Raw genomic sequence first — 13,989 nt, 5'->3', positions numbered from 1 at the left:
AGCCTATGGCTTTAACTATGACTTTGCAGAATTACCACACTTCAGATACCTCAATGGAAATACCGTCTACAGATTACATAATGTCTGGGTACTTTGGCACCTTAGGTAAACTCTAGTTCAGGTTTCTTTAACAGAGGGGAAGCTAAGCTTTGTATTTCAAACAAAAACTTTTATCTTTTGTCAGTGAACAGAATCCTTCCTCCCTTCCTTCCAAGTTTATTTTGTCTGTTATACACTGCGACTTTTTTAGTTTGTGTTGTGAAATGGTGTTGAAAGAAGGTGAAAGTCTTGTGTCCTCAAGAGGGAGAAATGTTTGGATAATGAGTCCCTTTGGCATTTAACTGCAATTTCCAGTAAAAACTGTATCACCAGTAAATACTGCTTCAAAAGATCACTTGGGATATTACTATGCCAGAAGAGAAATCTGTTGTTGACACATGTATGGAAACCTGGCTGATTATGGAGAAGAAACAGTCTAGCATGGTTACAGTTCATCTTTGTGCACAAGAGCTAAAGTTCCCACATCAGCGTTACTAGTCCTGGAGACAGAGGAGAAAGCTTCTTTCAGTCCTCTTTGTCTTGTCAGCAGTGGCTGCTGAGGTCTGGAGTTGACTGGTCTGTTTTACAGTTTTGCCTTCATGTCTTGGTATTTCTGGTTTCATTGTATCTCTATTAATGCCAGTATCCATTAAGACTTGGGTCAGTGTTTGTGTAGTTCTCTGAAAATACAAATAACCTTATGCTTGGTATTTCATAATGGAGAATTTTTAGCACCTTTTAGAAATAACTTCAGAATATAGATAGTTTAAAGGGTAAGCAATTATTTTTACTTAGTTTGGGGCTCATCCCTATTTAGAAAATAAGTAATGCTGTTTACTGAATAGGAAATCTGTTTGGTGGCTATTTTAAGTAAAGAGTAGAATAGATTATCTGTGCTTTAGCTCAACCTAATCATGTTTGCAGTGTTTTGAAACCATTAATTGCCCTTAACATTCTTTGCATGATAGTTTTTGTAACAAAAGCTTGTTATCAGGCAGTATAGGTAAAACAGATTTTAAATCATACTGGGGAATAAAAAAAAAAACCTATATTTTGTCTTCTGCCATAGCTGTGCTTTATAGTTACATAGCTTCATAGAGGTGTTGTTTGATGATAGGAGCGATATGAAGCAGTTATGCATCGTACCTTGGAACGGAATCAGCGACTGGAAACACGACAGAAGAGATGGTCGTGGGGAGGGTCTGTAACTCCAGATTCAGAGAGCAAAACAGGTAAGTAGCACCTTTTCTAGCATGGCTAAAATCACAGAATATTATGTGTGAACACTGGCAGGTGCAGCACTATTCATAGGGACCTGGGCATCCTTTCCTATCTTGGATCTTAAAACAGGATCTATGGGTAGCTGTTGGGGGAAAGATTCATATCTGTACTTGCCCTGAAATGCTGCTCAGACTTAGAGCTATTTTTGACTTTGGAAAGAGCTAGAGAGAAGCCACATGGGAAATACAACACCTGGCAGCATTGCATTGCCAGCCCCCAACCATCAGATAAGGGGAAGTGTGATGTATAATGTTAAAACAATTCTGAGTCCTTCAAATGCAGTACATGTAATGGTGTGCTAAGACTGATGATAAACAGAACAAAAAAACCAGTTGTACTGTAATACTACATCTAAAATGTTTTAAAGACACCCTTAGAGTTACAGAATGCTAACTGATTATTGGAACTATCAGTAATGGGTAAGGAGGTGCAGTGGGCAGTGTCCAAGCTTCTCGGAGAATAGGTTCTATTCTAGATTAGGTGATGCGTTCTAACGCTCTTTAATTTGAGCTCAGATTGTTTCCTGTTTTACACAATTAACTATTTCTGCTTGTAAAAGTTCTGAAGTCAGACCAGCAAATCAGGATTGCAGTGGAAGGGATCTTTTCATGCACTACCTAACTGGAAGACCCCACCAATAAGTAACTTAACATAAGTTATTGTCCAGGAATAAAATAAAACAAAAAGTGCTTCAATTCAGCCTGTCTTCTGAATTGGTGGAATTGTACCAAGTGTGTTTTAGTAGTGTATTCTGTCAGCTTGAGTGTTGACTTTTAAGTGTTTATTTATAACATGTTTGAAAGTGCTTTGACATAAATTATCGTTATAATATTCAGTTTCCCCATTTTTTTGTTAGCTTGCGTTGTTTGCTATTTGATCTTGTGACTTAGCTTACAAACCTTCTTCTTCTACAGAACAACAGACCGCAGATGAAGGTGGAACTGGTGGTATTGATTTCTAAAATGTTCTTTTTCTGTTGTTTCACACTCACTACTAACCTTTTAAACTTGAGTTCTTGTTTCTCTGAAACTAAGGAAAACCGTCTTCATATAGATCTTTTCCTGGATCTTGGCCAGCTGTGCAACAAATGTGATCCCTAAGTAGAAAGCAGCCCCCTATGTTTTTAACTATCCCTCCCAGCTAATTAAACTACAGCTTAAGTCATGGCATCCTGAGGGAATTTTCAGGGAAAGGATATGTGCATTTGGGTTTTTAAAGATGACTGGATACAGTGTGGGGGAGGAGAAGAGAAATTCTTAGTGGTATGTATTTTGAATATAGATTAGTTCAGTAGTCTAAGCTTTTTGTTCTAAGGGCAATTTCGAACCCTTTCATTGTTTCCTGATTTGCAAAAAGTACATGGTGGGCTTGGTTTGTTTTCTTTTTGCTTTGTTTTACCAGCAACTGAAGTAACATTTGCAAAATCAAATGATATTTTGCTGAAACTGTGAAAGGGAACGGGTCCTTTGTGCAGTTTGATACTTTTTCCATTAAGGGTTTTGCAAAATGAGATCTGTCCAATTATCTAAACTTAATTCTATGTATTAAATGTGTTTTCATTAGATTTCTGGCACTTTCCAGTGCACAGACTGAGCCATTCATAGAAATGCTTTGGATCACTGATATATTTGTCAAGGCTATATGTTTAATAAGCAAAATTATTTCTTGTAGCTAGTTTAAGATGATAGCTCTCAGCTGAGACCCAGCTAAATCTGAATTCTGAAAATCTGTGCATGCTCACAGCATTACTAATTCAATACAGCTGTCTCGTAATGCTGACAATATGAGATTTGAAAATGCAATGAAAGTCTGACTGAGTATGATTTAACTACTGTGGCTTATTCTGGCAACACAGCAGAAGCATGTGTATTTTATTTAACTTCACTCTTCCCTTTCTCTGCACAGCATGAATCCCTAATTTTCTCCAAAATTAACCAGTTTGACTGGATTGGTTTACCTGTTTAACATGTGTTCCTTGGAAACATATATAAATCCAATTACTGTATTCCACATTACCAAATGTCATTTAACCTTGAAACTAGGAAATCACATTTGCCTTAAATGTTTAGGAAAGCACTATTTTTTTTCCTCCTCTACTCTTTTCTACCTTATCTAATTGTAAAGCTAAACTTTATAACAAACATAAAACAATGTCCTTTGCTCTCTCCTCATTTATGTGAGGAAATGAGTCTTGTCTGTCCTTTTGATCATGGAGGAAGACTTGAACCACAGTGCTGCTGAAGCACATTAAAAATAAAGTGTCTTGCAACAAACATACTCCTGATGTAAAAATAGGCACTTAAGCTGTACCTTATGCATCATAAAGTAACAACAGGAGGAGCAGATAAGTTCAGCTAGTGTCGATTGAGTTAAGTAACTTGGCACCAATTTTGAGTGGAGATAAACAGATAATGCAGTGTTTGACCAAGACGCTTGTGCATCCACACTGTTTTAAATTTGTGTTCATCTTTACATCGAGGTTTCAAATGTACAGCTGTCTTACCTGGGCTGGATAATGTGGAATCAAGATTGGATTCATGCTTCTCCTATTTATTCCCATTTCAAGGTCATCCTTAGCTTTTTAACTTTCTGGAAGCTCCTCACTTAATTGTTATTTAAAATCTACCCAAACCATGTAGGATGCCTAAGTCTAGTTGGCTTTCTAAAAAATCCGTATTTGGTCCCTTTCACCTTATATTTGCGTAATTGCTGGAAAGACAACAATTACTTTTGGATTTCTGAAAAATGACACCATGCGCTCTGCTACATTACGTCATTGTGGCCAAGTAGTGCACCTTCTCTAACAGCACATCTAGAGCAAGCTTCAATACAGTATTATTTTCCCACCATCAGTTCTGTGGCAGATTTGGGATTAAAGGCTTCATTTCTTAAAATGAAAACCATTGGGGGAACAGATTTCAAATATTCTTTACATTATTTTAGGACTAAAGGCTTTTTTGTCTATTGTATTGCTGTGAAAAAAAATATAAAATCAGACACATTCTTCCATGAACCAGCCGTGTCAACAGTAATATTTAGGAACGTTGACTGGTAAAGCAGCATTTGTGGGTGATAAGAGGTAGCATGCTCTGGAAAGTAAACCCCATATAATTGAACATTTCACCAACCATCAGCCATTCTGCATTATGCACAGAATGTGATTCACTGAGACTGCACCAAGTACCCCACTGATGGCCTGAAATTTGAAAACTGATGAAAGCCCCAGAGTCAAATATTACTTTAATGACACTGCTGTCAGTGCTAAGATGAAACATGCAGGGTGTGGGTCTGCCGAGAGAAATGGCAAGGCTGTGTAATAAAGCATCCTTGATGACGGAGTCCTTCTAAATGAGGGAGGTTTAGTGATGACTGCTGAGCAAAACTAGACGTTCAGGTGCATCTATAGTGGAGACGTGTGCTATTAGAATAGAAATTAGGCTGTCACAGAGTCTCTCCTTTCTAAATAAAGAGCTTCCTTGTCCTAGTAGAAATTTGGAAGGAACTAAGAGACAGATAAACTTATTTTCTTTAGCCTAATTTTATCCAGCCTCAGATAGGCAGTGCTCCAGCACCCTCTCTCAGTGAAACTCAGAAGCTAGGTTGAGAGCTGCTCTCTCTAATAATGATTTTCTTAAGATACCATGTTTCCCAGCTCCTTACCCAGTTACAGGCCTTGCTGCATGGCAGTCATACACTTTATTTGGCTTTGCTGTCACAGTTGGTTTTCCCCTTTCCATTAAAAACAATACAGAAGTTTGGTATTGTGTGGGACTATGCTATATGCTTCTTCCGTTTAGAAGCCCTTGATGTAAGTAATTTAACTGTCCCCCCAAAGTACAAAGGAGTAATTTACCTGTGTAACCAGACTACCTTACTCGAGAACATCCTGTCTGTCTTCTAAAGCTTTTTTCTTAGTGAATTGTCCAAAGCTTTCAGGTTTGCAGAAGCTGTCTTGTGGTTGAGGTAGGGAAAAAGTTGAGGCCATCTGATCATGTATTTGCAAATGTATTGATCAAAAAAGCATTGACTTCTTAAGATCTTAAAATTTTCCGGAAAAAGAAAACTCCAGTATCTGTATGAATACCCTTTACCAATTAGATTCTTCCAGTCGAGGCATCAATTGGGATATTAGCTCATGCCCTCACCACTGCTCTCTGTTGCCCTGTAAAATAGAACCTGATACTTGGTTCTTGTTTGAACAGTTGTATATAGACTGTCATTTTTTCTTTTGAATCTTCTAGTAGAAGTTTCATCCCTTGTCTCTTTACTAAACAACACAGCCCATCTCCAGAACTTGTAAACTTGCTGGAAAAGAATTCGTTTGTTCAGTGTAGTTTTCCTCAAGGCAAGATTTAATCTTCTGCCTTCTGGGTCTTAGTAAGTGATGGACCAAATCTCAGATTTCATGCAAGTGCTAATTTGAACAAAAAGAAATCTGTATGAGGCATCTCCACGATATTTGGAGGCCTTTGACGTGCATGCTTGACCTCTGGCAGGAGCCAGGCTTTCTTTTTAAGAGCAGACGCTAGAGGGTAGTCTTTTCCTTTGAAAACACCCACATGCATGAACTATGAGTTTCCTGATTTTTGTATATAAAACTTCTCAAGGCTGTTTTAGTTATCCCAGTGTTCTGGCTTCATTCACAAAATGCCAGGTTTTTTTGTTATGTTGGGAAAGCCTCCACTAATCTCAGGTCTTCGTTTCTTAACTGGATTCAATAGATTTCCCCCTTTCTTCGTCTTACCCCATGGGGACTTTGTTCTTGTTCACTGTGACAAGAGCTTGCCACTTTTGTAGCTTCAGCTCCAAAATCTGGTTTTCACTTACATGGTTTGGCAGGAGGCCCCTCGCTCAGGAAGCCTGGGTTGGGTACATGTGTCAAAAGTACGATGCAGAGGCAGGGCTATCTGTAGGAATCCTTATGTCCTGGCTCTTGCTATAAGGAGCTGCTATAGCATGCTGGCCAAAGGGAAAAGATGCTGCCTCTGTGGTGAGTAGAGCTGCTTTTTCCTTTGGTACTTATGCACTAATGAGTTCACATTAATCACCTTTGCTGCCCGATATGCCAGCAAAATCGATTACTTGTGTTTGATGTGTAGAATTTCTTGTGTTTATTATACTAGTCCGCATTACTTTGTGTGCATTACTGTTTTCTGCTTATTGAGTTTCCATAGCAACAGGTACATGCTTTTCCAAGGCTTTCACACTCTGGAGTAGTGTTCATCCTGAAAGTAGATTATTTGAAATTAAAAAGCAGGTACTTATCTGGCTTGTAGTAAACTTGAAATTTTGCCATGCAAGATGTGATTTTTATGTGTGTATATATATGTGTGTGTGTGTATACACATACAAAAAAAATAATTAATGCCTGTCGTGGCAGTTTTTTGTCAGAAGAGTTGCAAAATTGATAGGAAACATGAACTTAAGGACTAGCTTCTTGAAAAAAAACCTGGAAATTTCTAAAGTAGTCAGAGCAACCTTTGGGAAGTAATCGGAAATAGGAATGCTTTCTTGCCTTTCCTCAGGACTTGCTTTTATCCTTCCAAAAGCATTTGTTTTGGTTTGGTTTTGTTAACTAGTGATTGAAAAACCGTTTTGACATACCTGTGTGAAGAAACTATTGTTATTCAGGTTTTGTTGTTACTTTCTCTGTCTTGTCAGTCTGTTAACAACACACAACCTCAGTAGCTTTTGTCTTCACATGTTAGGAGCACAGGGTTTAAAAATCACCTGTTTGCATACATATGCCTAAAATCTTGGCATCACTCCACTAAAACTAAATGCCTTTTCTGTGCACGTTACAACTGGTGTGTCTGTTCAAAGCGGGGGGGGGGGGGGGGGGAAGTATCTCTGTTTCTCATTAAGCAAAGTGGAAATATCTTTCAGGATGTAATACTTCCAAAGTTAGCTCATAGCAATGTGTGAAAGGTTCTTCCTCAGGTATGAAGATGAATTCTAAAGTAAGCGCTTCTTTACACAGCCAGCAAGCGGTCCACCTCCACAGCAAACCTCAAACAGACAGAAGCTGTCATGAATAAACGGTTGTCATCATCTGCGGCGCTTTTAAACGCTTCTGATCGAAGTAAGTGTTTGTGTGTCTGCTGGTAGCAGGTGTACTGCTTAACTTTTATTTGGGGAGGAGACAGGAGGTGGAATGATACTCCTCTTCCTCCCTTGCTCTGTAACTCACTTCATATTTTGATCTCAAATGCATTTCATGCAATTTGTTAATCCAGCTTGACTGTTCAGGGCTTTGACCCAGTTGATGTGATCTCTGTTAGAGGAGAAGAGTAACGGTAAAAATTGTTGGTTTTTTATTTTTTATTTCTGTAATTGTTTTACTAAAGTCAAATCTTGGTGAATGATTGATTCACAAATCATTTCACATCATCTTTAGGGGTTTGCATGCCTTAAATTACACCCTAAAATTTCAGCAAAATAGAAATAGTACAAAAATAAAGTTTGCCTTTTTCTTTTTAGACAGCTTCAGTCATTTGATTGCCTGTGGGAAGGAAAAAAATCAACTTAGTTTTGACATCTTTCTGTTGTGCCAGTCCTGTACTCTGTAGACACACATTTTCTTTTTAAGATTAGAATTCCGCTTTAACCAAATAGAGAAGGATGCATGAAAAACTCTTGACACCTGTGGGAGGAGATTGTTTTGTTTTGACCTGGAGTTCTAGCGTGATTGTAGCCATAGCGTGCAGCTCTGACACCCTTTCCTAGCCCAATAAATTAGTGTAATCTTGATACTGATACTCAAATTATGCATTTCTTAAACTGTTAGTGCACACCACTGCTTGCAAGCATTCTGGGTTACTTACTGTGCCAATGACTATCAAGGAATAGGAATGGCCTGGAAGCCAACTATTTCTTTAATTTTATTTTTTTAAGGGTTTCTGAGAGCGTTTGCACTCTAGAGATTGTCTACCAATTTCTGTGGCTTCCAGTCTCATTTTGAATTGCAACTTGGGGTGGATGAAGCTCCTGACTGCAGCGTGTCATGTTTAAAACGTGCACCAGCCAACTAGTCTTAACAGGGATGCAGAGGATGGGATAGATCTCTGGTTTTACCACTCTCTGGTAAACCTGTACATGCAAGTCTCCTGTCTGCCTCCTCCCCTCTACCCCATCCCAATACATGTGGAAGAGAGGAAATGTGAAACAGACCTTATAGAATGTTACGTCAAGGTCATTCCTTAAATCATGGCAATCTGCTGTCTCCAAATAAATAAATAAAAAAAGACGAAACACAAGGAATTGTCCAAATCTACTTGTTAAGAAAAATAAAAATTATTTGCATGAGCACATAGGAGCTTGTTTTAGCCTGCGATTTCCTTGTGGGGAATCTTCCCACTGTTTCATAGGAGCCTGCCTGTATGCCAAATGTTGTCTTTTTTTTTCCCATTATAAGCATTAATAAGCTAAGAGCTGTTTAATACGAAAACAAGTTCAACTAGGTCTATGCTGCAGTGTTCTGTCAATCTACAACCTTTGATCAAATAAGCTGTGCTAGAAGAATCTCTAACATGGACACAGCTAATAGTGATTTTGCTGGTTCATGTTGGAAGGTGATGCAGCAGAAAAACCTGTACTCGTACACTGTATGTCTGGTAGGGGAATCAGTGACTATCTTTACTGACATAGCTGCAGGGGCTCTGAGTCACTGGAGACTACTTGTGATTTAGAATGATATTTACATATAATGTGTCTGCAGGGTTCAGCTCTGGCTATGAGTCAGAAACAGGGCTATAAAGTACAAATTAAGCCGCTAACAAGGGAAGTCACTAATTATCAACTAATTGGGATTGCTTTCAAACTTACTGTCATACCTTGAAATCCTTTGTGAAGCCTTGTTCGCTTTGGAGGAAAAATTCTCAGGTGGCCTGAAATACAATAAATTTGAACAGGACTCCGACGATATAGAGGTCGACTAACTGACTGGTTTAGGTCACCACAGCAAGTTAGAGCCATTCTATGCTCTTGAGCTGGCACTCAAGAAGGAAATGGCTGTTTAGTAAATGATGGCTAAATTCAAACGACAGAAAATACAGTCGCAGAATTAACCAGTTTGCTTCTGCCATGTCTATGTGCCTGGGAAGGTGGAGGAGCAGAATGCGGAACTGAGAGGAAGATGCTTGTCCCTGGATCAGTGGAGTATTTAATCATCTGTGTTCTTTGTTAATTCTGAGCTGAGCACTTTGTTTCTTGCTCTTACTCATACAGAATGTGAGCAATGGCCTTTTCCAATTATTTATTTTAAAAGGTGTACAAGGATGGCCTTGGTAGGTCAAAAGAGGTCTGTTGAGACTGGCATCCTGCTGCTATGATCAGTAACATGCAGGAATATAAGAAACCGTGCTTTATATAGAGTAATTCTTCCCTGATCCAGTTTTCCTGCTTCTGAAGGATTCATACTATAAAGTGACTTAATTACTCTTCTGTATCTTAGGGAAGTGGGGCAGGTGTTGGAGGGGACTTTCAGGCTTTTCAACAAAATTAATCCGTGCGCTTTCACTTCCAGGTACCACAAAGAGAAGTGCCTCATTAAACAGACTGAATAACAAAGTTCCTCTACATTCTCAGCAGTCAGCACTCAAAGGTTCAGAGGTGGAACAGAAAGGTGCTAGAAACCAGTTTGTTTTAAGAATTGGGAGGCAGTAAATGGGATATTGGAAGTTGACTTTAAACCACGTCCCAGTTACATTATAAATGTTTTTATTCAGGCTTTCACTGCTGTGCATGTAGTTTATGCACTGTGGCATAAATATCGTTATGCATATTGCAGTGCCAGATATTGGGTAACTGTGTCTCTAAATCAGCCTTATTCCTCTGAAAAGTGGAAGGGTGGGGGGACAGTAGACAAATGGTAGCCAAACCATTTAGCTCATGAGAAAATAGTGCTTCATAATGATAGATCAGTGGTTTTAGCTGATTGGCAAAAACAAAGCATGGGAATGGCAGTTTAGAAAATCATATATATAAATATCTTGTTAAAAATAATCTTCCTTACGCTTGGTCTCTAGGAGGAACAGAAAAGAAGAGGAGCACATCTTTGAATAGAATGAGTAGTAAACCCCAATCCTCTCCAGAACTAGAAAAAGTGAAAAAGGAAGAAAAACCAGGTGGTTGTTTCATAAAGCTGTATATTTCTTTTTAAAGCCATTCATAGTAAAGTTTGGATAGGCTTACCTTCACTAGTTTCCTTGGTTCTTAAATTTTTAGGACTTTTTAATGGCTTTTTTGTTATCCAGTGGTAAAGATAAAATTGTAAATGGTAAAGGTTAAATTTTTCCCTTTCGACAAAAAAGAAATCCTGTAAGAAGGACTTTGACTTTGTTAAATGGAAGTGTAAGTTCAGAGCAAAATGTCTCTCTGCTTGAGAGAGAGACTATTTGAAAGCTGGCAGGTTTAAACGTTAAGATATAGTAAAAATGTCACTGATATGTTCACTTCTTAGTTAAATCTTACCTTTGCTTTTTAAGCTCTTTCATTATTCAGTTTAAAAGCGACTTCTTTGTTCCTGCTGCTGGCCTAAACTTTGTGCATGCAAATGAAGAAAGAAACCTGTTCTCACGTCAGTCTCTTTTGGTCTGTGTATTCCCCACTAGGTTACAAATAACCTCTTTTGTAGGAATTCTTCCTAAAGCTGAAGACTAGCAACTTTTCTAACATGTTTTTCCTTTCGAGTTAACAATTCTGAAACTTTCCTTTTTAGCAGCTATTGCCAACAGAGGAAATTATATTCTGCTTCAGAATCTTTCCTATGTGGGAGGATGATGGGTGCTGTCCATGTGCATTTGTGTGTGCAAATGATGCCTGACGATAACAGTTTGCTTTGACTTTCAAGTCTTCTGTTTATTATGTCAGAACAGCCTTTCCTGCAATCTAGAGAATATAGCTCTGAAGAGCTGGGTCAAAAACTTTCCATACTTTGACTGACTTCAGCATTCATCTCTGTTGTAGGCATGCCAGTCTTTGCACATTAAAATGATTAGTAGTAAGCAAGCTGAAGACAAGAAATGCAACATAAGAGATTGCAGTGTTTAACCCTTCTGTGCTTTTTGTTTGGATTTCCCTCCCCATGACTTCAGTATTTTTCTTCCAAAACTTGTGATTTGCAACAATGCTCACAGTCTTCCTTTGCTTTGTACTGCTTGTCTTTTCCATTATATGATTTCATGTTGGATCCTTTTTGATTTGTTCCCATCATTTAGCTCGTCGCTCCCAGCTCAGTCCTCTGGACAGTAGCGTAATCAGTCGCCTCCTCGCCCCCACACAGGCCTCCTTAGCTAGGAGTAAAAGTGCTGCTACATTATCGGCTGATGGACAAGATCCCTCAGGTAACAGGAGGGCAGCAAAGCCTGACAGTTTTATGCACTTGCTCTTCAAGCAAGAACTTACATGGTAGTCGCTAACTGTGCTACACTTCAGTATGAATCAGACAGTTAATATATGGTTATGTATAATATTACCCAGTATTTTCTTTGGTCAGTAATAACCAAGTCATATGCTGTGTTGCATGTTTACTTTACAAAACCATAGAATAGTACTGGCTTGTAAACTTCAATGCCAGTTTACTTGCTCTGCAGAGAACCAGATGCTGCTGTTCATTTTGGGTTTTGTTTGTGGGTTGTTTTTTTTAACTGACAGAGATCTGCATTTGGGTTTACCCTCAAATAAATCTGAGACATACTGGTCAGAGAACAGTGCTAGGAAATGAAAGGGAAAAAACCCAAACAAACATATAATTTCAAAGGAGGCTGAAAGGAATAAGTGCAAAGCCTAAATTTCTTTAGGGGGAAAAACTCTTGTAGGAACATGACAAAGGGGTTATCTTAACATAAGTACAGGGAGCCCTGAGCTGGCTTCACTCAGGCTGATTGTAGAAGTAGAGGCATACTAGAAGGAGAAGATATTGTAGAGAAACCCTGGCTGGCTCAAGCAATTTTATATTGGTCCAGACTGAGCTGATAAGCCCACACTGTGGCTCAGCTTAGTACTAGCACAGGAATCTCTGCATTGTGGGCAAGCCCTAGGTGCATCCCACATGTCTTATAATTGTTATTGGTTGTAACAATGCCCCAGTAAATGCATATCTGGAACCAATGTGGAGTCCTTTCTCCTCTCTTACCTTACAACTTGCGTTCCCAGTTTTGCTTGTTTCCTCTTACGTATGTTATTCCATCTTTATTTTTTATCTTATGCCACTTAACTTGGTCCTTGTTGGTAATGGTGACATTTCTACACTGCTCCCCTTGTGTAATAATCAGTTTTTACTTTTTTTGGTTTGTAGTCAATGGTCTTATTTTTGCACACCTATCTATGTGCTGCTTTTATTTTACCATGAATATTTCAGTTCATGTCATGTGGGGAAATACCGTCTTTTTCACTGTTACTGACAGCATGTGATTTATTCACTATTGCTGAATTAAAGATAACTTACATTTTTATCAGTTTACTTAGAGGTACTTTCTTCATTTCAGTAGAAACGTACCTGTGCTTTAGCACAAACTATGCACAAACAGAATGCAGTTCTCCTTGCACAAATGCTGTAAATATAAAAATAAAATGTATTTTCCATAAAGTTACAAAATTAAGTGTTGACATCTGTCACAATTTGCTGAGACTGTAGAAAAATTAATATCTAGTTTCAGAAGTAGATTTTTACATCTATGTATGCTTATCCATCTATGATTATGTTAGTGAAAAAAGTAATTAGAAGATCCTATTTCTTTCAATACCTTATATGTGAAGAGATTGACACTTCAGGTAGGAAAGGTATTTTTAGTTTAACAGTTGACCTTGTTCTCTTGATAGGTTTCTTTTACACCACTTCTTTTGATTTGTTAATGTGGATAAAGGGCACACATATAGTAATAAAGGGGTCAGAGAGGGAAAGTAGAATAACATAATGTTGTGCAACTGCTTATTTCACAAGAAAAGTTTGTAAAGTAATACTCAGATTCCTGATGTAATGCTGCTTTATAAATACTCTTTGAAAAGAAAGAAGATTTCCTCCTTGAGTATGGGGGAAACACGCTTAAAATTTGAATCTGTCATGAAGAAGTTGTAAAGAAAGATACATTAAAACCAAAGTAAGCCATTAAAACCGAAGTATTTGTGATTAGATGCAGTTTGACTAAAATTAAAGTAACACTGGTATATTGCAAATGTAGACGTTGTTTGGAAAAGCATTTTATTTTTATCTACTCCAGACTGCTGCATTCTTGGTGCTGTTGCTTCCAAAGTACTAATCGTGTGGTGGTGGTGTCTGTGTCCGTGACCCATTGCAACGTGCGCTGCCTGTGGTGTTTCTCTGTACGGTTTCTAACACACACAATCTTTCTTTCTCTCTTTCTCCCTCTTCCTTTTCTCCTGTTCTTATGCTGTGCACTTGGTTCTCGTTTTGTCTTGTCAAATTCCTAACTTTTATAGAATCTCACCTCTGTCCTCGTTCAGCTTCAGCCAGTTCCATCAATTCCCCAGTCCCAACTCCTAAAGTGCCCGTGCGCAGTCGTAGCATCGACAGATTGAAGTCTTCTGTATCTTCATCTGATGCAAGTTCACCAGATTCAACCCAGGTTTGTTGAAAATCCACAGGAATTAGGTTTGTATTAATCGGGGGGGTTGGAACAGCTCGGGATGGGATCTTGTTTCGACAGTTTG

The 13,989-nt window shown here is 38.5% G+C and overlaps 1 protein-coding gene across 1 annotated transcript in view; it reads left to right on the top strand.

Annotated features, from left to right (window-relative positions):
• MAP7D3 (MAP7 domain containing 3) overlaps positions 1-13,989 on the top strand; it is a 45,572-nt gene that overhangs the window by 18,929 nt on the left and 12,654 nt on the right. The window contains exons 5-11 of the mRNA XM_075513233.1: positions 1,157-1,271; positions 2,235-2,267; positions 7,301-7,402; positions 9,845-9,943; positions 10,347-10,445; positions 11,538-11,663; positions 13,759-13,904. Coding sequence (XP_075369348.1) covers positions 1,157-1,271; positions 2,235-2,267; positions 7,301-7,402; positions 9,845-9,943; positions 10,347-10,445; positions 11,538-11,663; positions 13,759-13,904 — 720 coding nt within the window. The remainder of the gene's footprint in view (positions 1-1,156; positions 1,272-2,234; positions 2,268-7,300; positions 7,403-9,844; positions 9,944-10,346; positions 10,446-11,537; positions 11,664-13,758; positions 13,905-13,989) is intronic.

The sequence above is a fragment of the Mycteria americana genome, chromosome 10, assembly GCF_035582795.1.
Source record: "Mycteria americana isolate JAX WOST 10 ecotype Jacksonville Zoo and Gardens chromosome 10, USCA_MyAme_1.0, whole genome shotgun sequence".
Taxonomy (NCBI): domain Eukaryota; kingdom Metazoa; phylum Chordata; class Aves; order Ciconiiformes; family Ciconiidae; genus Mycteria; species Mycteria americana.
This window is presented reverse-complemented; position numbering and strand designations above follow the sequence as displayed.